This window comes from Balaenoptera borealis, assembly GCF_965194805.1.
Source record: "Balaenoptera borealis genome assembly, chromosome: 9".
Taxonomy (NCBI): Eukaryota; Metazoa; Chordata; class Mammalia; order Artiodactyla; family Balaenopteridae; genus Balaenoptera; species Balaenoptera borealis.
Window position 1 is genome coordinate 52,113,556 of NC_138873.1, and position 23,187 is coordinate 52,136,742.

The following is a 23,187-nucleotide window of genomic DNA, read 5'->3' on the forward strand; positions in this document are numbered from 1 at the left end:
TCCCCCAAGACAACTGAGGTGGATAAAAGAATTTTATCAAGTAGGGTAATAAAGGGACCAATTAACCTATTCTCCTACAGTGGTTCAAAGAAAATGTAGCCCTGGAGTCAGACAGCCTACATTTGAATCTCAATGCTGCTTATTAACTTGGTAATCTTGGACAAGTTACTTAATTTCTATGTCTTAGTTTCCTCATCGGTAAAATGAAGACAATAACAGTTGCCAAATGGATCCTGACCCAAATAAATACTACTGAAAAACACTTAGAGAAGGACCTGCACATACCAATGTGAGCAACTGTTCTTCCTAGAAGGTCCACTTCTCCTACCCAGGCCTCCTTCCTCCCCGGTGTACATTTCCACCAGACTATAAGTGCCTTGAGGGCAGGCACTGCACCGTATTCACCTTTGTAACTCCCAACTCCTGGAAAGAGCTGTGCATAAGTTATGTGCTCAGTAAATATTCATTTCCCTTCCTTTCCTCTCCATAAATAGTTGATAAACTTCAGCAGAACATTAGCCTGTTTGCTGTCCTTGTGGACAGAGGAGAGCGCTCAGGCTCTGGGTCCAGCAGGCCTGAGTTGAATACCGGTTCCCTCACTTACCAGCTCTGATTTGGGCAACATCTCCAAGCCTTACTTTCCTCCTTGGTAAGACGCAGACGATGCTTATTCCACCAGGATTGTTGGGAGGATCAAACAAACGAGGTCACATCTGGCTACAGTGGGCAGCCATGCAGGCTAGTTTCCCTCCCCCTTACTGAAATTCTGGACTCGTTATTTATGGTTCACTTGGTATTAAGCAGGATTCCAGACCCTCCCCTGCCAGAGGTCAGAGATGTGCGCTCTCACCCACTTCAGCGATGTTGCCCTTTTCCCTGTCAAAGCCTCCCACTGCCTGGAGAGGTGAGCAGCTCACCCACTGAGCTGCTGAGCCCCAAAAGGGGAGAAAGCAAAGCTGGTCAGTGATGTTGAGGCCCACCCTGGGAAATGCTGGAAGAGACCCCATGAACACGAGCTGCTCCAACACCCTACCAGGCAAATGGGGCTTCGTGGCCTGGGTTCAGTTGGCATAGCATGTAAGAAGGTTAGATTTTATTCTCATCTTGCAAATGGAATCCCCTGGTTATTGAGAACATTTGGTGAATTAGGACATTCTGCCAGTGACTCTACCAGCTCCAGGAAGTGGCTCAGCTTGCCTTTTACCACAGTCCTGTAACCTCATGACTGAACATTTACTGGTCCCAAGTAATCTCTCCTTCCTCCCCACATCCTCTTCTACTTACAGGGATGAGCCTAATAATAAAAGTGTAATTAGTACATAGTGTTTCAATGCAGGTTCAAGAATTGGCTTTATCCTTAAGTAAGTGACCCTGGGCATGGCACTTACATGCTGTGACTCAGTTTCCTCATCTGTAAAATGGGAATGATGTTGGATCAAGATGATGATAGTGTGTGACCACACAAGGTGTACTGTAAAACACGTAAGGTAAAACCATGATTATCAATACAACTCTCTCGCGCGCCTCTGCCCTGTAAGAAGTAAGGAGGGGGTGCACTGACTCGTGTGGAGAAAAGCCCCGGTGTACATACAAACCTTTTACTTATTCTGATTTCTAATTCGGAGGCACCTCCTTTTGAGCGGAGGCTCCAGGTCCTCGGGCCCGGCGCTGAGCATGGGCGAGGAGATGATGCACGGCGCCATGGCAGTCTTCTCCGCGGGTTTTGGCACAGGCTGGATCACGCAGCCCGTCTTGGGCAGCATACGCAGAGCATACGCGTGGTCCTCGTCCGCGGGGTTATTAAGGTTCGGGTCTGACTTGTCGCCTCCCGCCAGGGCCTCCTCCCCTATCAGCTTTTTGGCCGCCTCCCCGTCCAGGTGGCAGTTGGAAGCACAGTTGTTCTCTTTGACGGACTCCAGCTCGCTCACCGCGGGCTCCTCCGGCGACAGCAGCTTCTTGGGGGGCGCGGGAGGCGGCGGTGGCTGGGGCTGCTCGGGCGGCGGCTCCGCGCCCTTGGCGCCCTCGGCGGCGGCGCCGCGCGTGCCGTTCACAATGACATTGCAGGCCGCGGCGGCCTCGGGGCCCGCGGGCGCGCCAGGGCCCGGGTCGCCGGCGGCGGGCGGGCTGCAGTGGCCATCCCTGCAGCCGCCGCAGGTCCTGCGCTCCGCGGCGCCCGGCTCGCGCTCCGCCTTGACGTGCGCGTGCAGCGCGCGGTGGATCACGTTGTGCAGCCGGGCCCGGTGGCCCACCGTCAGGTCGATGACACCGTCCTGCGGGCCCTGCAGCACGCCGGGGAAGCCGAGCTGGCCGCCCGCGCCCGGGGGGCTGCCGGCGCGCCGCGTCAGGTCCACCACCTCGCTCCGGCCGTGCTCCGCGGGCGCCAAGCTCAGGGCCTGGCCGGAGCAGCCGGGCGGTGAGTCCGCGGACTTGGACGAGCCCTGCTTGGAGTCCCGGGGCGACAGGGAGTGTCCGCCAGGCTTGCCTCCTGCCGCCGAGGAATCGCCGGGGGCGCTCGGAATGAAGTTCTCCCCGTTGCTGGAAAATCCGTTGGGGGGTTTGGAATCATTGATGTGAGGGATGGGAATAGGGATGGGGATGGGCACGGGCAGGGGAACGATCACGGGGTATGGCACGAGCAAGGTGGGGGGCGGCACCAGCGGGGCGAGCGACGGCAGCCCGAAATTCATCATCTGGGGCACGGGCATCGGGCCATTTGGCATCATGCTCACTGGCGGGAAGGGGAGGCTCGGCAAGGGCGCGCCCGGAGGTGGCGGGGGTAGCAGACCCGGAGGGTTCCCGGGCATGGTCGGGGTGCTCGGGGGGTGGATATGGGGCGACAGCATGGGCCGGTGCATGGGACTGGAAGTGGGGCCCAGGTTCCTGGGGCCGCCGGGCGGGGGCCCGATGCCGGGGAGCATGGGGTTGGAGAGAGGGCTGTTAGGGTTGGAGGCGTGGTGCGGCGGTCCGCGAATGAAGGGCGGGCGGATCTGCTGCATGATCTGCTGTTCCATGAAGATGGGCAGCGGTACCGGGCCGCGGTTGGTCATCACCATGGGAGGGCTGCGAGGCGGGACGCCGAGGGGAGGCCCGATGCTAGCAGGTGGCTGGACGGAGACAGGAGGGATGTTTGGAGTCTCGCTAATGGGCATGGACTTGGGCACTGGCGTAGGGATTTTAGTGACAGAGCAGTTGGCAGTGTCAGATGGAGAGACGGTGGTGGACACCGATGGGCCAGGGCCCTGGCTTTGGCCAGCTGCAGCCGCCGGGGAGGGGGCCTTCCTGCGAGCATCTGTTAGAGGGATATTCCAAGAGTCTGGAGTGAGCAGCTGCACCCCAGTGCCTTCTGCTTTATTTTCCATGGGAGTGTGTAATGTGCTGCACAGCCCAGCTGGAAGATTGGCCTGTGTCTCTTTGTAGAAAATGTCCATTTTGTACTGATTGAGACATTTTGCACTGCAGAACTGAAGCCTTCTTTCCCCGTCCCCAAAATCCAGGTATTCTTTCGTGTGTCTTATGTGCTTACACCAGTCACATACCTACAACACAGTAATAAAGAAGAAAAAAGTAAGGTAAACAATTTCCTTTGGTAGACAGTGTTTCATGTTTTACATGAAGCTTCTTTCAAACTTTATCATAATATTTCAAACAGGCGGAAGTGTTTCGTTCTAAAAGGTACAATTCTTAAATGTTTGTAAAACAATTTCTCTTTGGAAGCCAGAATTGCTTTATAAATATTAACTCTTCAGAATAGCAATTACCACCATCTCCTATTTTAAAAAAAGAAAAAGAAACTGTGTTATCCCATTTAAGCATGACTTTAAGGTAGATCTAACAAAAAAAGAGTACATATACCTGCCCACATAGTTTCACTGGTCAAAGAGGCTCATTGTACATGCAAATCTAAAGAGTTTTGGTGAGAAGAATTCTCCAGAAAGTTCAGTGGACTTTGAAATATAGACCCTTAAAATTCTCCTCATGCAAATTCACTTTGCACTATTGACTGTTGGATAATGCAGTTGGAAGGGGTGTGCTGTGTTAACCAATAACACATAGCACTGAACATCATTATGTCTGGCTTCCAAGGAGAAACTTGGAATTAGTCATGAAGTCTGTGTGAGGTTTAGCTATTCCCAACCTGTGATGTTGCAGCAAGCTAGAATTATTTTTTGAGCTGTTTGCCCACTCTCTCTCAGTAGTCAGAATTTTTGGTGACATTTCTTGGCAGGCAGTCTTATTTAACAACTTTTCAAACACCAGAGAACGTTTTCCAAAAGTTTTTATGGCTTTTCCCCCCTTCAAATCTACTCCTGGCAAAAGAGAGACATCACCAAATTTATTTTAAAGTTGAGCTGCAGAACTAATTAAAGGCTGAGAGCTTTTCCCAACTGGAAATCACTAGACATCAAAGTTCAAAAAATAGTCATTCTCGGCTTCAGAAGCCATTACTTTGGAGAAATTATTGTGATTTCATTAACACATTAATTTTGTAACACCATCAGTTCTCACAGATGGTGAAGACATGATCTACAATTCAAATACGACTCTTGTTTGCACAAATGTCTTTCCTTCATATGGCATTTTAAACAAGAATTAATACGAGTAATCTTGCCATAGCTATAAACAGATAAACAGATGTCAAAATTTTCAATGGTTCTTTCAGTGCCTCACTTTTTTGACTGAACATTACATACACAATCTTTTTTTCTTTTTCTTTCTTTTTTTTTTTTTTTGGTCATTTCCTTAGCACTCAAGCCATACAGCAGCAGAGGAAGAATTGTGAAACACAGTGCGATGGTGAGTTCATTGAATTTGCTTCTCTCTTCAGTAAAGCCCTGGTTCCAGTATTGCTCTAAATGGAACCCTGTTTTTGTTGAGGAGAGTCTGTTGTTCTGTTGCTGGTGCATGTTGCTTTTTTAACTATGGTAAACTGATAGCATTAAAAGATGATAAATTTTAATAATGATTGGTCACATAAACAATGCAAAAACAACATATGCTGGGCATTTGATTACTCATCTCATTGAACTCTCAGCTTTCCTAGACTGTAAACAGTGGTGGCATGCTAGTATGTGATTGTGAGTGTACACACTCGTGGCAGATGTAAGTCTGTTTGTGTAAATCCACTCTTTTCCTTCTCACTTTTTTTCCCACTGATATCTGCAGGTGATATACTTGATGGTGTGAGACTGAATGACAAATACTTACTGGCACACATTAGCTTTTTGTTTAGTCTCATATGAAAATACCCTTTCAAAATGCTTGTTGCAAAAAAAATAAAATCAATGCTAAGATACTCCTGTGTTTCACTACAGTGTTTCAAGTTTCTCCAGAATTAAGAGGTTTTTTTTTTTTTTTTCATAGTTGAGATGTCTAGTTTACAAATAAGCACAGAATTGCCTCTGATGAGAAGAGACACACAGAATCTATCAGACTCTCAAAATTCTCATCTAGATAAAGGTTAAATAAACTAGTAGTGAAAACTTGATGCATGTAAGTTATTATTTTTAAAACCTGATCATTTTTTAAAAGTTAATGTATAATGACATGACATTTAAATTCCAATATGAAATAAAGCCACCTGATTCTGTTTCAATATTAGGCATACATAGGGAGCCTAAAATGTAAACTTTTAAGCTTGAAGTGAAGGATCAAATATAGCTTCTTTAATTATGAACTAAAAAAAATTATCAATGAATTAAGCTAATTAAAAAAATATACCAAATTTTCTGGCATATTTCTTTTGGATCGTATTTTTTAACCATAAGGGGAAAGAGTTTTCTGAAATCCTTAATTGGTCTTCAAATTGCCAGATTGAATTATTTGCCTCCAGAGGATTCCTCTGTTTCCTCAAGCTAAATAAATATTTTCAAGTAGAGTCACAAAAAATCTAAATATAACTTAAATGTTCTCCCTTCACTTCCTTCACTTTCAGTAATTCATTGACGAATAAGGAATGCTCACAGATCTATCCCAATTATACAATGAGGATTCTCCACCATATTTTATCTATTTCACATAAAAAGAATTACAGACATCAAAGTTTGAAGCAAATTCTATTTCATCAAATTTTCCAGTTAAAGCAAAAGCCTAATGGTTACCCTACTTGATTTTCTGCAGCATCCCACAGTGTTTAGGTAATAGTGTGACAGTTTATGACAATCTCATTTTGGGTAAGGAGTGTGAATGTGTGTGTATCCTTGTCTTATTACATTTCAATTCCGAACACTAGTCTAAAAATACAATAAGGCAATCTTTCTGGTGAAGCAAAAAATTATTTGGGAAAAAAATTGTCACTTAAGAAATAATGAATCATGTCTGTCTTACAGGACACATCGTTTAAGATTAGGTCAATGAATTTATGGCACAAATGGCTGTATCATGTGAAGCAATAAAATGCAGCACATCATTCATTCTACATCTAACTAATACACTTCTAGTAATTAAAGATTTCATCATAAGAGCCTGAGCTGATTACTTAAGATGTGGTAGTTAGGTGAAAATATATACTGTAGATCTTTCTCTTTAATAAAAGAACATTTGCATATCCATGAAATACACAGCATGTGTCTCATGAACTATGGTTTTTCTGAACTGTGGTGTTATGGGGTATTCTTCCCATCTTTTTTCCACAGACGGCTTTAATTTTTTTTTAACTTTTTGAGGCATTATTTTTTCCCTCATTATGCCAAGAAGTACCAAAATTCCTTCAGATATTTTAGAAGATAAAGACTAAGAAGTGCAGAGCTCAACTCACTGGGCTCTGGAATGATTTCCCCCTAATTCCACCCGGCTTTGTTTCTGTTGGAATCTGGCCTCTTTGGTTCCACTTCTCTCCCTAACAGGTCCCAGATTGGACGGAGCTGAGGCTGAAGCTGTTTTAACGATGGCAATCTGGGGACAGAACAATCAGCTAATGCGAGGCTATTGAGCGAGACAGCTGAAATGCTTCGTATCACAAATACATAATGTATCACCAGGAAGACAAAAAGATCACAAAGGAGATAAACAAATGCGTATTCCATTCAGCCCTATAACAGCAGTCCTCAAAAAGATTAAGTTTACCTTCCTGGGATGTGTCCAATTCTAAACAACAGAATGAACATTTCCTTTAGTCCATTTAGAGTATTTATATTTTGGTGGCTGACTGCCAGGGTAGTACTTATAAGCTCAGTGGCCTGATGGATTCACTCCTTTCCTGTGAAATAAATGTGGCAACCTACACCGCTAAACTGCTCAAAAGACACTGCCTCAGCAGAAATATCACTTGCTCTTGATATAAGAAAACTGAAAGGCAGGACTTCTGGTTCCTATAACTCTTTCCATCTTGTATTTCCCCTGGAAAGAAAGAAAGCTATTCATGTTGGCAACTGAGCCTTTATATAAACGTCCAAAGTCAAAGCCAAAGTATGCCATGAGGTTACCCACATGGGCACGATATATACACTCTGCTGGGCTTAGAAGAAGATTCGGGTGATCAGGGAGGGAGACAGGGTTCCTAATTAACACACATTAATCAGCTGTCAGCTGTGGGAATGAACTTCATCCTTCAATGGAACCCATCCACCGCTGCCTTCTGAGTGGTAACCTGGCATCAGGCAATATTTCATTAAGAAACTCTTTTGCTGAAATCTTTCTTATCTGGGCAAAGGCATTTGCAGCAATGGAACAGTAAAAAGATATTAGCAATCTCTTGAATGCCATCAACAATCTGAAAAACAAAACAAAATCTTCGCATGCTCCTGACTTTGCACGAATACAGCACCCATGTAACAGCTCAGAAGTTGTAGCCCCTTATCCAAAATTGGAGCTTGCCATAAGAGGCTGGTTCTCTAGATCTTGGCCTGTTAAATATGGCATTGATCTTGCAGTCCAGGGCAGCTCAAAAAATCATGAGCTCACCTAAGAGTGAAGCAAAGGAGGCTGGAGAGACATGGATAGGGGTGATCAGTGTTTTGAAGGGTTTGGGTCTGCCTTACCTATAGATAGTCACCTCATAGCATGAGTTGAGGGCCTCAGACTGATCCCACCTGAATACTTGCTTCCAGCTCGACCCTGCAGTCCCATGGCCCCAGCATCAACTGTTCCTTTGGGTTTAGACTCTGCCTCCATCAGGGCCCTAATTCGGTGCACTTGGGCAGCAAAGGATGCTATAGAAAGCACATTTGATTTGGAATCAGAAGATGTGGACGTGAGTCTGGGCTCCATCATTCTCTCTTATGAAAATCTCAGCTTCAGTTTCTTCCTCTGTGAAATGGAGCTAATAGTAGTAACAAGCAACGCTGGTGTGCTGGGCATATCAGTAACCTTGTTGCATAGAGTAATTTTTCAGTTCCTAGCCTGCCTCCCTCATGGTTGCCGATTTCCCAGGAACATTCCATAGGTTTAAGTTCAGTTTAACTTAATGGGAGGATGTTTTTCTGGCAGTGTGAGGAGGAAAAGGGAGGTTTTCATCTAGGCTTTCCTAGGAGTCTGCATGTCTTTGAGACACGGGCAAACACATGCTGAACCTCACAGACTCCAGCCCCCATCCCACATCCTGCCGTCCCAGGGGTGACAGAGGGACTAACCAGATGACAGGCCTACGTGCATCCCAGCTGCCCACCATCCTGGGAAGGCTCTATTCAGCTCCTGCTGAGCCCACTTTTTCCAAGGCCAGTCACTCTCTAATTCAGGTGAAAGCTTGATAAAGCAGCATGGCTGCTTGGAAATGAGTGTTAGAACCATTAAGATGAATAATTCCTCTTAGGCTCAACTGCTGTTTGAACAGTAGAAGCCATGAACTGTACTATTCATGTTTTATTAAAAAACAGAGCTGATGAACGATCTGCTTGACTCATTACATGGCAGAACTATCTTCCAAAGGAAGGGCCAGAAGCCACAGTATCACATGCCTTGAAGACAGGCTGACCCAAGCCCGGCATGGCAGAATGCGTGCGAGGGCGAGTCCCCACAGAGCGGTGCACCAAACTCTGATGGGGGGACCAAGTTCACCATTCCAAGTTTCCTTGCAAAGTTGGGTTACAGTGAAGGAAGGAAAAAGATGACCTAGCCTTAGACGTGCACAGCTACACAGAAATCAGGAGCGGGATTTAGAATGAGCAAGGGCTGTTTTTTTTTTAAAGCCAATTCATGGAGAAGTTCATTTGCAAAATAAACTTTCTGCAGGTTTAGATTCCAACGTGATGATGTTTGCTACATAGTTCCTTTTGTTTAAGGGTCTTATTTGGTTTTTTGTTTTGCTTTGCAGTTTGGCTTTCTCTCTCTCTCTCTCCCCTCACATAGGATTTGGAATTCAAGGAGAGACTAACGAGCATCTTTGTTAGAACTGAACATCTCATTAGAAAGCTGCCCTGTAGGAACTTTATACCATGACTCAAGTACTACTTATCTTATAAGTTAAGCTGGATTTCAGAAACCTTGGGCCAGGTCACCAGGGCAGATCCTTCTCTTTCACACGTGCCATGAGCTCTGAAATGCAGAGCAGAGATGGGCTTGGTTTCCAGAATTTCAATGAGCGTTGACAAATGGCTCCTTACTGACCCAAGTCTCTGTTTCTACAGCCAAAGCAAGAGATGGAGTCCTGGACTGTATTCCATGACCGAAGCTCCATCCTCACAGCCAAACACATGATTCAGAAGAAGGTGACGTTTCCCTTTGTTCTGACATATTCGGTCGCCTAAGTGTATTAGTATATCATCACAAAACTCTCCACTTCATTTAAACTGGATAAATGCATCTTACCTCTTCTTAACACAGGTCACCCAGATGGAAACTGAAAAATTCAAACATTGGAAAATCTGATCCACCTGATGCCAAATGTTTGCCTCTCTGTTTTCCAGTTCTGTGGCCGTGAAAGGACACAGAAGTAGCCCAGGAGATCTCAGAGCAATGAAAGTTAGCCCTGAAGGGAACCTCAGAGATCATCTAGTCCACTCCTCCAGCCTCCAGCTCCTGGTGGGGCAGGTACTTAACCACGCTGAGCCACAGGTGCTCAGCTGTAAACTGAGATCATCCATAGTGACGCACTGCCCAGGAAACACGTGAGGAAGAAAGAACCAGCAAGTGACTGCAGACATGGAAAACGTGCCCCATAAAAGCAGAGAGCCATGTCCTATCCCATCCCCCATTGAAATGCTGCTGCCATGCCCCGTGACTCGATTTTCTCTCCTTTTTATCAACTCCAGGTATTCTGTGACCTGCCCTGAAAATTTTGCCATCACATAATCCAATTTATTCATTCATTGAGGGCCCACCTTGTGTCAGGCACTGAGCCAGGAACCAGGGATATGAGTTAAGTAAGATGCATCCCCTGCCCTCATACAGCTTAGCATCTACAGCAGGAAACAGGAGGCCTGCACCATTTTGTTTTGTTTTTACTGAACCATCTTTGCTTCAAGCTGAAGCTTGAGAAAAACTGAGCTTCTATTTGTAATGCTTTCATTTTTTCAAAGTAAGTACTGAGCTGTGCTCAAGAAGGCACTGAACTGTGAAACAATGGGAAAGATTCAGCACCTGCCCTCAAGAAACTCAGAATCTGTCTATTAACAGTCATGGGAGAAATCTGCATGCACTTCCTCTCCCCAGATTTCTTCTAAATGCAACGAACAGTTTTTAACTAAAAAATAGTCTTAATATTTTATTATCTCAATATCTAACTCCCCTTTGCTCTTCTAACCCTGTGACTCCTCTTTTTTCAAATGTATATCTGAATCTTTTTACAGATGTATATTTACCTTGGTTATTGTAACTCTCCTTGTTTTCAAAATAGATATCTGAATCTCTTTTCAAATGTGTCTTTGATCTCCTTTATCATTACTTGCTGTTTTCTAAATGCATACTTGAATATTTGAAGTTCATTATGTGTGACTATAAGAGCCCTCTCTCTGTCTGAAAAAAACTGTAGGGAGGGACCTTGGGTTGTACCTGTGTATAAAGGGAGCGCCACTAAAGTGATGTGTTTAAAAAGTGAAGTGTACTAATTATCTGGCTTCTTTTTATCTGTGGTCACTCACCTCATTTCTTCCTTCACACAGGCTTTTTAGAAAATGGCAAAAATCATATTTCAAAACACATGGCTTTAATTCCACAACACAGCTAATCGTACATCAATAATAGGACTTTTTGGAAGGACTGCTATTATTATCTGTGATATTTGAAACAGTCTCTTTTTTTCAAGGGATTTTATTTGAATCTGCCTCCCAGCCTCCTCATCCACCCAGGCTGTGTCTTGGCATCAGCGATGAGAAGCACCACTGAAATGCCATAGGACCAAGGCTGTGTGTATGCAGGTGGTCCAGGTCAAGGGCGCTGCTAGGCAGAATTCATGGCTCCTCAGCTCCCTCTCTGGCGCTTCTCAAAGGCTCGCAGCTGCTCCTAGTAACTCTCATTGATTTACCAACTATATACTGATTGCTTGAAATCTGCCAGACACCTGGCAAAGGGCTTCACCTGCAATGCTTCATTCAATCCCCTTTTAGCAGTCTTGAACATTTCTGTGCTCCTGGGTTCCAGACTGAACCAGCTCCTACCTGTGGATGCCAGGATTGCCCCACTTCAGCCCCTGGTGTCCATTGCTGCCCAGTCCTCAAATCTCTCCAGGACACTCCATCAAAAGTTATGGCTTTTATTACAGTGCCTACTGGAAGCCCCAATTTGATGTAATAATAATAGATTATACAAGTAGCAATAGCTTGCATTATTTAAGCACTAGTAACCATGCTAAGCATGTTACATGGATTACCTCTTTTAATCTCCACAAGTACCTTAGCATATAGATCACTGGGGTTTAAATAACTTGTCCAAGATTACTTATGCAGATAAGAGATGGCAGATCCAGATTCTAACTTAGATGTGTCTGGCTTCAAAGCCCATACTGCCCCACTATCTCAAGGACTTTGGCATTTTCCTTTAAAACTACAGAAGTAAGATGACTGACTAATACAGGCACACCTCCCTTGTTTGCACTTCTCAGATATTGTGTTTTTTACAAATTGAAGGTTGGTGGCAACCCTACATTGAACAAGTCTATCAGTGAGCGATGGTATTTGCTCACTTTGTGTCTCTGTGTCACACTGTGGTAATTCTCACAATATTTCTAACTTTTTCATCATTTTATGTTTGTTATGGTGATCTGTCATCAGTGATTTTTGATGTTACTCTTGCGAAAAGATTAAAGCTAGCATTTTTCAGCAATAAAGTATTTTTTAATTAAGGAATGTACATTACTTTAGACATAGTGCTATTGCACACTTAGACTACAGCATAGTTTAAACATAACTTTTATATGTAGTGGGAAACCAAAAAATTCATGTGACTCACTTTACTAGTATATTTGCTTTTTTTTCCAGTGGCTTGAAACCAAATCCGTAATATCTCCGAGGTATGTCTGTATTTGATAATAGCTTTGTTTTGAAATTTTAGAATTACAGACACTTAGACCTCTAAGGAACTTCATGGGTCAAGCCCAACCTATCTCCCCCAGCAAACGTGGGTTTGCTTCTACACAGATGGTCTTCTAGGTGCCCCTCATCTTCCTACGACAGGGAGACCATCCTGATTCATCCACACAGCCAAAGAGTGAATCCCACAAAGGTGATCTTTCTAAAGAGGGTTGCAATATAGTGCAGAGTCCTATGCAGCCTGTTTTGTTGTCGGACAGCTTTGAGTGTCAGAAAGTTTAACCATTCAATGTCCCTGTCACTTCCACCCATTGATAGTAGTTCTGTTCCCCAGGGTCTCTCAGCACAGGTCAACTCCTCTTCCAAAGCTCAGCCTTTCAAATACTTAAAAAGAGCCATCATATTTTCCCCAGATTTTTATTTTTAAACCTCCCCAGTTCCTGCACCCATTCCCCAGGGACAAGTTCCCAGAGCCCTCCTATCCTGTCTGTCCTCCTGTGTCTTTTACCCAGGCATATACTTCACCTTGGTAATGCCCCTCTTAGAGGGTGGGGTCCAGAACAGAACGCAGCAGCCTGACCAGCATCGAGTCCAGGGAACTCTCCCCTCCCTCACATGGAACACAGTAGCTCCACTAACGCCACCCTAGAACACATGTGCTTTTTTAGCAGTCGTATCCCGCTGTTAGGTATTGCTTTTTCAAAACAAACATTTATTGAATGTCTGTTATGTACTAAGCCCAAAGCTTTCACTGATCTCCTTTAATTCTGACAACAAACTTGTAAAGGAGCTACTGTTTTTCCCATTTTGCTTGAAGATACGAAAACAAATGTTCAAAGAAATGATGTGGTTTCCCTAAGGTCTCACAGCCTACAAATAATGGAGCCAGGATCCAGATCAGAACTTCCGACCCATCCTTTTTTCACTCTACCATGCTGCATGCTTCACTCTGAGTTTCTGGTCAACCAAAACCTTTTTCTTGAAAGTGCTTATCAACCACTTGTTTAATGATATATTCAAGGCCTTTTGAGGGTAAGCCATCAAGCCTACTGGTCTAGAGTTTCAGAAATCAGAAACCCTTTCCCAATTTTGAAATTTTAGTACATTTCTGACTTTTTGAAAACCTCTTCCATTCATCATGATAGAACAAAGATTATCCCAAAGTAAATATGAAATTATCCTCAAATTCCCTCCAAGCGGCAGGGAGAGCTAAATTTGGTGAGTGTAGCAGGTGCTCTCTGCCTATCTCTTTGCCCCCAATGTGGGATTCATAGTTTTCTTTATGGTTTCTGTTACCCTTTCCAGTATAAAGCGCATTCTCTTTATGGAGACAATGGGAAAAAAAAACAAATAAAAGTTGCCCAGCCTTGTCTTCTCACCCTCTTTTGTTAAACATTACACCATTTGCTCTAAACACTGATCTCTCCAATTCTGCTTCTTGCTCCTTCCATGAGCATAGCCCTAATACTTCCTTTAATTACCTTGGGCAGTTCCCCCAAGGGTTTATCCCTTCATGCACCCTTGCCTTCCTGACACAATATTCATTTTCAGAATTTCCCGCCCTCCATTTTGCCCTCCCCACCCCCACAAACTACACTGAGCCTCTGATTTGGGAAACAAATCAACCTTCCTTGGATTAAAAATGTCTGCTTATCCAAATTCTAGGGAACATGGTTGATCACATCCATGCACATTCCAAGATGGTTGTGTCAATTCTTCTTTCCATCCAAACACCAAGCTGCTCTCCCCTGTATTAATCAATATGGTGGTCAAAGTAGGATTCCTCTCACAGCTTCACCACCTTCTCAGAACTATGCACAAGGCATGGGAAGGAGGATCAATCGCTCTGTTTCTAACAGAATGGTATTCTTAGCAGATGTCTAGGTAAATGGCCCCATATCTTGCTTAATTGCTAATTAATCTATTTTCAGTATCTACTTCATATTTTGTACTCAATTACCACCACCACCCCCCTGCCAAGTAATTCTTTTGATGTTTCCTTTTATTTTCTTAAAATTCCCACCTTGTATTTCCCCTCAGGTGCATGGATTGCCATACAAGGATATATTTTCCAGAATTCTACCCACCTACTAGATATGTTGGTGGGATATGGTGTTTTACATTTTAGTTCTATATGTCATCTCTCATCTAGGCATTAACCCCCCTCCAAGTCTCAGTGGTATCTCCAAGATCATTTTTATCTTTTTGTGCCCACAACCCAGGGTAACTTGGTCATTCCCACTCTTTGCATTGGTAGAGAGATGTCAGAAGCCATTGTTTGTTCCTGCTTGTGACTTTATTTACTCTTGAAAGGGACTGGCCCCTTTTTCATTATCCCATCTCCTCCTGAGTCATATCTGCTGCCTTCACTGGGTCCAGTTTTACAGGTTTAAAAGAGAGCCAACTGGTTTAACTAAACTCTTATTTACTCATTCTTTTATTAAATCTCAGTTATTAAAAACAAAGAGGAAATTCACTACTATGAAATTTCCTATGATGCATACTTCAAAATCAAAAGCACACCACAAAAATAAAACCCACAAACCCAAATCAGCAAAACACTTGACCCCCATATTCTCTCCACTGTGTTTCCAAGGGCTCGTAGAGTGTTTGACAGTAACATAATTGCAATAATGAGGAGACTTGCCGGCCAGGTTGTGGTCTTAAGCTCACGGATGTTTTAGCCCTAGGCTCAGCTTCAGGCCAGCACCAGTCGCCCGGGCCAGAGTCACCAATGGAATCCCTTATGCTCAGTTACACACAAATGTGACATTTATGGCATCTGGTGCACAATGCTACCAATTCAAAAGGCCCGGAGTACTGGGCTCACAAACTTGGGGAAAAGAAATAATTTAGGCTATCTGCTGACTTTTTAGTTAATTAAAACCAGTGTGAGAGCACCTACTTAGTGACAGTTTCTTAGGGATCTGTGAGGGATATGCTGGACTGCTTCCGACTTCAGATCCCCATGTTGGTTCCTTTGTCTCTGAAAAACTTCCTGGATGTTTGTGGACCGTAGGCTTGCCTAGTTCTCTTCCATCTTTGTTCCATGAATGCAGCCACCCTGCTGAGCTAACTACTTAACTGAAAGCCAACACTCCACTAATGCTAGATTCTCCACTGAGCATCCCTCTTACGATTCCATCCTCATAAGCAAATCCTGGGTTAGCTCCACCCAATCTCCCCATCCAGGCTGAATGTCTGAAGTGCTAAATGGTATGAAGCAAGACAATTTGGGACAAAGATATGTAATTCGTATATGTTTAAACACATCTGTTATTTCTATAACTCCTTTCTTCCAGTAAATTCAAGTGGTGCAAAAGACACTATCACAATACCACTCACCAGAAGTCTGTAAAGAGATCAGCAGCCAGGTAACAGACCTTATTTTAGAGATAAGGAAATTAAGACTAGCAACAATTATATATCCATTATCAGTATTTGGGTAAAAGCCCCCATCTCATAACCCGTGTATGACTAACTACATCATTCTTTGGTCTCCTCTGAAGAAAGGAAATGAAATGGAAAAGGATCCTACCATTTGACCCACTGTACAACTGGACTATTGGCTCCTAGGTGAAAAGAGAAATGAGTATGATGCACTGCCTAATCCAAGTAGCCTGTACAATGGACCTCAGATCTGGTACGATACAAAAGAAGGGTATACGAGGGGATAATTGAAATTATGTGAGGCTGAGCCTCTCTTCTAGTGCTTAGTATCTAAGAGTGAAAGAACAGGCGTCACTGGATATATTGTGTTACATCAAGGCACGCCCTTGGTATGGACTGGCATGTACAGAAGTGGGGAGGAACAGGAAAGGGGAGAAGGAGGAGGAGAAAAAAAAACGGTGTAGGAACTACCTGTGTATCAGAACAGAAGCCATTAGGCGCTAAGTGCCTGGTATGGCCACTGCCCGCTGCTTTCCTGCCCTGAGCAGACCGGACTCAAGGATACCTCAAGACCTGGGGCGAGGACTCTGCCTAACAGGGACAGAGCAATGCAACAAGCCAATCAGGTTTTCTTCTCTGGTGATTTGGGAATCAAGATGACCTCAAGAGACTAAGTAGTGGTGGGAACAGTGGCCGTGGGCAGAAAGCCAGAGGACCACAGAGGACAGGCAGTAAGCAGAAGCGCCGGGGCAGCACAGGTGGTGAGGCAGAGTGGAGAGGAGAGGGCTGGAAGTGGCACGACTGGAAGTCACGCAGCAGGAGTTGCAGGTCCTCTGAGGCCGTGCGCTAGAGCAGGAAGCAATGGTGCCTACTCCTTGGGGGCAAAAAGACAGTCCCATCGCCCAGTTCTTAGCGCTGTGGGGCCACCTTTGCTGCCAGAACAATTGCCCAGGCTCCAGGAAGATGGGCAGCAATGGCTAGTCCTGCCTTGCTTGTTTCCTTGAGCTTCTATATAGCGAGCCTCCAACTTCAGGGAGACCAAGAATCTAACCCAGCTTTACAAACTTTCTCCGATGTAATCCTGACCACGGTCCTTTCCAGTATTACTCTATATTAAAAGATGAGGGCAATCTGGGGAAGGGTCAGGGACTTCAAAGTCCTTCCTGATCCCACACTACTTCCTCCTGTGGTTAAGCAGCTCCTTGTGGCATCATCCTACCGTGTACCCTGCTATGGGTGTGGGGTGCCCAGGGCAGCCTCGGCCCAGGAAAGCAGGAAGGTGACACCAGGATATGCCTCTTACACAGACCTCTTTACACCAGCACTATTTCTGAGGGTCACCACAGAAAGGAAATGTGACTGCCACATCAGGTCCTTGCCTGTTCCTAATTCCACTGCAAACCCCGCCCCTCTTCTCATTGACTACTCCTGTCCCAAATCTATCGTCTACAGGGGATCCTGAGAAACACCAGTCCCATCAGTGTTCTGTCCCTAAAAAAGGATTCCATGGTCAAATGAGTTTGGGAAAAGTTGCACACCCTATGCTCCTCTGGAAGATTCTCACTGCACATTGCCATATTTAAGCCGCTGAGAAGTTCTGCAAAAAAGAAACATTTAACTTCAGTAATCCAGAGTTTCCTCAACTTTCCAAAAATAGAAATCTTTTTTTTTTTTCCTAGTAGGATCCTGTAGAAAATCACTTTGGAAAATTCTACTGTAATGATTTGGATGCCTGTAAGACAGAGCCAGGAAACCTAGGCCTTAACATTTTTCGTTTGCTTAAAGCTTTCCTCTGTGGTACTGGGCCTGGGCCTTTACACCCCAGAGCACTGTCTTGCATATGGTAAGGCTTCCCACGTGCAACTGTTGGTTGTTTTCTGAATTGTAAGAGAAGGCGAAGGTGATTCCCATGCCTTTGCCCTTCCACATGTTCACAGGCTCTGCCCTGCTGGGAATCAAGGTTACTCGTCCCCTTGCAGCCCCTTTCTCAGCCCTACAGCTCCCTCCTTCCCTCTCATCAGCTTCCTGTGTTCATCGAGGTCTGGACCCTATTACATTTCACCCTGTGGTTTCAGCTTCTGCAGTCACTACAAACTCAATTTCTGTCCTCTCAGTTCTGGTTACCCCACACAGCCCGCCAGCCCACAGGATGTCATGAATACTGTTACCTCTCGTGTGACCTTCCAAACCCTGAAGCTCCACCCAAGAGCATTTTAGGTCACACCACTGCATTTTCTGCATTATAGATGAATGCATGAGCATCTCATGGGAACCGAGGCTCCACAATCGAGGGGGCAAACTCTTAGAGCACAGCAACAAGAAAAACAAATGGCCTACCAGTATTTTCATATTCATATACAAAGGAACATCCTTATCTGTCCTGCTAAATAAAAATATAAAATCAAGAATTACTGCCCCAATCAGCCTTGCTGGCACACTGATTCTGAACTGGATTCGACCGGTCCATGAGGGTTTATTCCACTCCAAGCCACACTGGTCATGTTATCTCTTCCTCTGGCTATTCTCCACCATAGGAGAAATTCACCCTCACAGGAGTGTGTCCTACATTGGGTTACATTGTGCAAAATTGATAGCAGGAACACCACTTAGCAGAATATTTCACCCCACTGTATTGAGGCATGCTGCCAACTAGGCACAGTGGATGAAGAAATTTAATTTTGTCCATTGTGTAAATAATGTGTATCCCAAGCATCTGGAAGAGTGTTTGGCACATAGTACTCAGTAAATATTTGTTGAATGAATAATAAAGTGAACTAACAAATGAAAAAGAAAAAAGAAAAAAAGAGTGTGTCCTAAAGGGCCAGGAGAACTGTGGTCTCAAAAGGAAAACGGGTGGTTAACTATCCCTGGGCTAAGTCCATTTTTCTAATCAGACACCTGCATCCTGTAACACATACTTCGTAGCCTGATAAACCCAACAGGAGCACGGAGGCCCTAATACTGTGATTTCTAACAGATCACCTACTCTCCCAAGTCCTATCAGTTGGAAGTACCTCAAATTCTTTCCTAAGTCCTGTTAACAATGTACAGTCATTTTATCCAACAATCTGACTGAAAAGGGTTGCGACGATTGTCTAATGAGAAAGCCTAGTACTACCTAAGCTGCCCATACCTATGTTTCTAGACACTTTAAGAGAACACGGGCTTGGCCCTGGGAGAGTCAAAATGAGCCGTGGAGTGAGGAGACTCGCCGGCTAATTGAGTTTTTTGCTTAGCACCAGTGAGACGTGAGATGTGAGCTCGGAATGGAATTCCATTATGGGTTTTTAATAATTAAACATTACATGTTTGGAACCTTACTCTTCTGTATTACTTTTTAAATATTAATCTATTTACATCAGCCGGACTTCCTGCAGCTTGACACGCAGTAAATGGGAGTCACACTGAGACAGACAACTGTGTTCCTAGCTTAAGACATCTTTGATGTTCAGTGACAGTAAACACGACACTAACCCTCAGTTCAACCCGGTCCTGTAGCATGATTACCCCCCCTTTGAGAAGGTAGTTGCTTCCATTTTCCAACACACTCATTATTATACTGACTTTTTAAATTAGCAAGAATCCAAATTCGTCTTATTTGGAGAGTTTTAGAATAAGGTCTCCCCCCTGAGACCTCAGAGGGGCGAGGGGCACCCTGCCCTCTTCAGAACCAGGGTTGGAAATGGACGAGGAAGGCACCTGAGGGTTTCCTTGGCTACTACCCCACACTGTGATGAGATGCCAGCAGAAAAATTCAGAACCCGGAGTACACATAAAAACCTCCTCAAGGGCTAAACCTGCTTTACACGGTGCCCTCATGCCGAGGGGACGTCTGGTCCTCCTGGGCAACGCTGCTGCTTCCGCTGCGGCCTTTCCACCTCCCATTTCATCCCTGTCAGCAGCTCCCCGGGGCCCTTCTCTCTGCTGCTGGGGGGTTTCTGACTCTGTATTTTGCTGCCTGTCCGTCCTCTCCCGGCTCCAACCCAGAACATCCTGGAGACAGAGAGAGGGCTTCCCGAACGCCTGAATGCAACAGTGGACGGCCTGAGGCTGGTCATCAGTGGAATTCGGGATTCTAGGCCAGGCAGGATGATCAAAGGCCGTCTAAATCCAAGGACGGGGAGAACACACGCAGCGAGTGTCCACTGCCCCGGAGATTATGGACCCCGCTGTCTCCGCAATTAAGGTAATCAGCAGATCCACGTCTCTGCACGCCCCTCGCAGAGCGCGCCATAGAACAGTCTCCAATTTGGTTTCAACTTAAGAATTTTACTCCCTTTTAAGACAAAGCTAGCCGGGCAGACCGGCGATGGTCTGTTTTAAAGAGTAAAACTCCATCTTATTTAATAAAAAAAAGATGTAGGATTCAAAGTGGAAAATTACATGGGAGCTACCCTTGTTATAGAAAAAGAGCCCCCCTACCCAACTGCCCACCTCTGTGACCACAGAGGAAGCCGGGAGTACTGACACCCCCCAAGAGGTTAAACATAAAAATCTCTATCAAATTCAGTATATCTTTCTATTGTTTTACCTGTCAGTACTATTGAATGGCTTATGCAAAATACCTCATTGCAAATGTCTCTAATTAGTCTCAGAAGGAAGCCCAGTCCCACACCCTCCAGGCAATGCACGTGCCCACAATGGCTGGTCACATGGCCGCATGTGACCAGCTGGTCCCGGACCACATGGCTGGTCCGGGAAGGCCACAAGTCCTAGACAGTGACTGGTGGCCCCCAGAATCTGGGCCCATCCTGGAAGAGTTGTCTGTACTAGACTTTGGGAGGAACAAGTAGATTCCTAGCATGTAGGGGAAATGGTCCAGAGGAGAAGTAAAGCTCCAGGCTTATGGAGGGTTCTGCAATGGCTGAGGTCTCCATCTTCCTCAACCAGCTGTGTTCAATTCTCCCTGCAGCAGGTGTCTCCTTTTGACCCAGAGTTTCAAGATCCTTTTCCACCCATCACAGGAACGTTTGACTTTCGCCTCCTCTTCCTGCCCTTTAGAGGCACCACTAACAAGCAGGCAGAGAAGTCAGGTGCCTGCTCCACCCCAGATTCTCTCCAGAATTCTCCTCTGACTCTCACATTTGGATGTTACCCTTGGGAACATAACAACGTTTCAAAAATTCCTGGTTGTAAGAAAAGCAAGCACTTGCTATAGGCGGACAGAAGTCATTCAGTAGGAGATTGCCCACTGAGCTTTTCATGTTTATGAGACAGACTAGAAAGCAGAAAGCTAAGCACTCTCCGTTTGCCTGATCTACAGAGACTGTGGTTTCCTCAAGATTATCTCAGCCTTTGTCCCTCTGATTTTCAAGTGACTTGGAAAACATAGGATAGCATTCCCTAGAAGATATCTAAAAGCTTCATCAATCTATTGCTTGGAAGTAGCCCACTAATATTCAGTCTAAATCTTTCTTTGCTTAATTTCATTCCATTACTCTTACCCTAAATATATATACCCCTTGTCTCGAGCTAAATAAATTCCTTCCTTCCTCAGTATTTACATCCTTCAGATGTCTGAAGACCATGATCATGCCAACCACCCAAATCCTCAGACCTCACTAATGTGAGCCGAATGCAACAGGAAGAATGATAATATAAAAAGTCCCTGCGATTGCCTCAGACTCCAGCTGGGTCTTCCCTGCTTTGTTATCTCCCAAGATCCTTACCCACGGAGCAGCTCCATTTTGAGTTTTCCAATTATTAGCCTAAAAAGGGAAATGCCAATGGGTCACAGCAGTACACAGTTATCAGAGGGTATTCAAATTGATGCTACCACTGAACTTATAAAAAGGAGACAAAATCCCCAAAGAATAATTAACTCTAAATATTTCAGAAATGTCCATCAGTGATGCTGAGTGATTTTTTTTTTAAAAGGAGAGACATACTTTAAACAGTGAAAATGATCGATCACTATCAAATTCCCTTTCGATACTGGTTTTGCATCCGGCATATAACAATTCAGCAACTAAGTTCAAGGTCATAATGCCTTGGAGTTGAACAGGCACCAGGGAGTCATTTTTGTCTCACCTTCCATTCAGTGCAGGGAGCCCTGCCACAATCTGCTTGGCTGGTCATCAGACTCAGCTGTGATGCTTCTGCCCACGGGGAACTCACTACTTCACAAGGGTGTCCATCCTACTCTTGTGAGCAAACTCTTTCTGATACTGAGAAGAAATCTGCCTTCCTGCAACCCCTACCCATAGGCCTGGCCCTCTCCCCCAGAGCCACTCAGCATGGTTGCACCCTCTTCCGCAGAGCTGCCCTTAATCTACTTGGCAACAGGGCCATATGTGTTCCCCTGGCCTCACCTCAGTCACTTCCATTGTCCTTAGGGCGTCATGACTTCCAGACTGTCACAGTCCTGGCTGCCTCCATCTCACCTTCATTTCATTCTCAACATGTGACACCCAAGGTAAAACACAACACTCTCCTGAGCCTGCCCTCCAGGGATCGCTAGCGCTTAGCTTGCAGGGGACTCCACAGTGTGGTTCCGTGGTTGTTGGAAAGGTTTTCCTTTCCTCTTCTTCAGGTATGACATTCTACCTTTAAAGATTTATTTCTTTAGGTTAAAATAATACATATCCAGGAGTCCTCTGTTAAAAATCCAAATATCCCCAAAGGGGTAATATTTTAAACCACACACAGCCAGTATAAATTGATTTATTCAGCAACTTTGGACTGAGAGCTGGATTCTAATTGCTGGCTTTGTCATTTTCTAGCTATGCAACCACAAGCAAGTTATTTAACCTTTCTGAATAGGAAGAATGATTAGCTGAGAATAACATATTGGGGCCTATAAATTAAGACAATAGTCCTTGAACTTTACCCAAGTATCTGTGAACTTATAGCAAATACATTTTTCCTTTTCTCTTTCTTTTCTTCCCACTTACTACCTCTACAATTCTCAGGGGGAAAAAAGGGCTGTTTTCTACAGATAGGAGTAGAGTGGGTCATTGTTATAGTTAATACTGAGGTCATCATGGGGTAACACAAAACATGTGAGTGAAATTCCAATCAACAACTGAATGGTTATGTATTTTTAATAAATGTTTTTCTGCCATCCCTTTAAAATATTTTGAGGCATCACCCTTGAAATAAAGTCAAAGAGAATCCCTAACCTGAACAGGTATCTTTCTTCTGGGATTAGTCTTATAAGGACCCTTGAGAAACTCTAAATATCGATCTCTGTAGCATAAATGAAATGTAAGTGGCCACAGCCTTGACCCCTGGCTGGGATGGATGAAGCTGCAGTAGGGCAGACTGCACTGAGTGTTCCAAGTTTCTAGAGAAAGACAGCTCTGGGCCTTTGAGCCAGAGCTTCTCCAACTTAATTAGGTACACATCAGAATCACCTGGTGGTCTTGTTAAAACACAGATTCCAGATATTTGTGGACCA

The 23,187-nt window shown here is 44.6% G+C and overlaps 1 protein-coding gene across 5 annotated transcripts in view; it reads right to left on the reverse strand.

Annotated features, from left to right (window-relative positions):
• Positions 1-23,187, reverse strand: part of SOBP (sine oculis binding protein homolog) — a 155,597-nt gene that overhangs the window by 15,968 nt on the left and 116,442 nt on the right. For 4 of the 5 annotated variants that reach the window (XM_082404733.1, XM_082404731.1, XM_082404732.1 and 1 more), the window contains one exon: positions 1,596-3,536. In XM_082404733.1, the coding sequence (XP_082260859.1) occupies positions 1,599-3,536 (1,938 nt within the window). In that variant the 3' untranslated portion in view covers positions 1,596-1,598. Of the gene's footprint in view, positions 1-1,388; positions 1,472-1,595; positions 3,537-23,187 lie in introns of all 5 variants that reach the window. The other variant, XR_014248191.1, reaches the window with a different exon arrangement.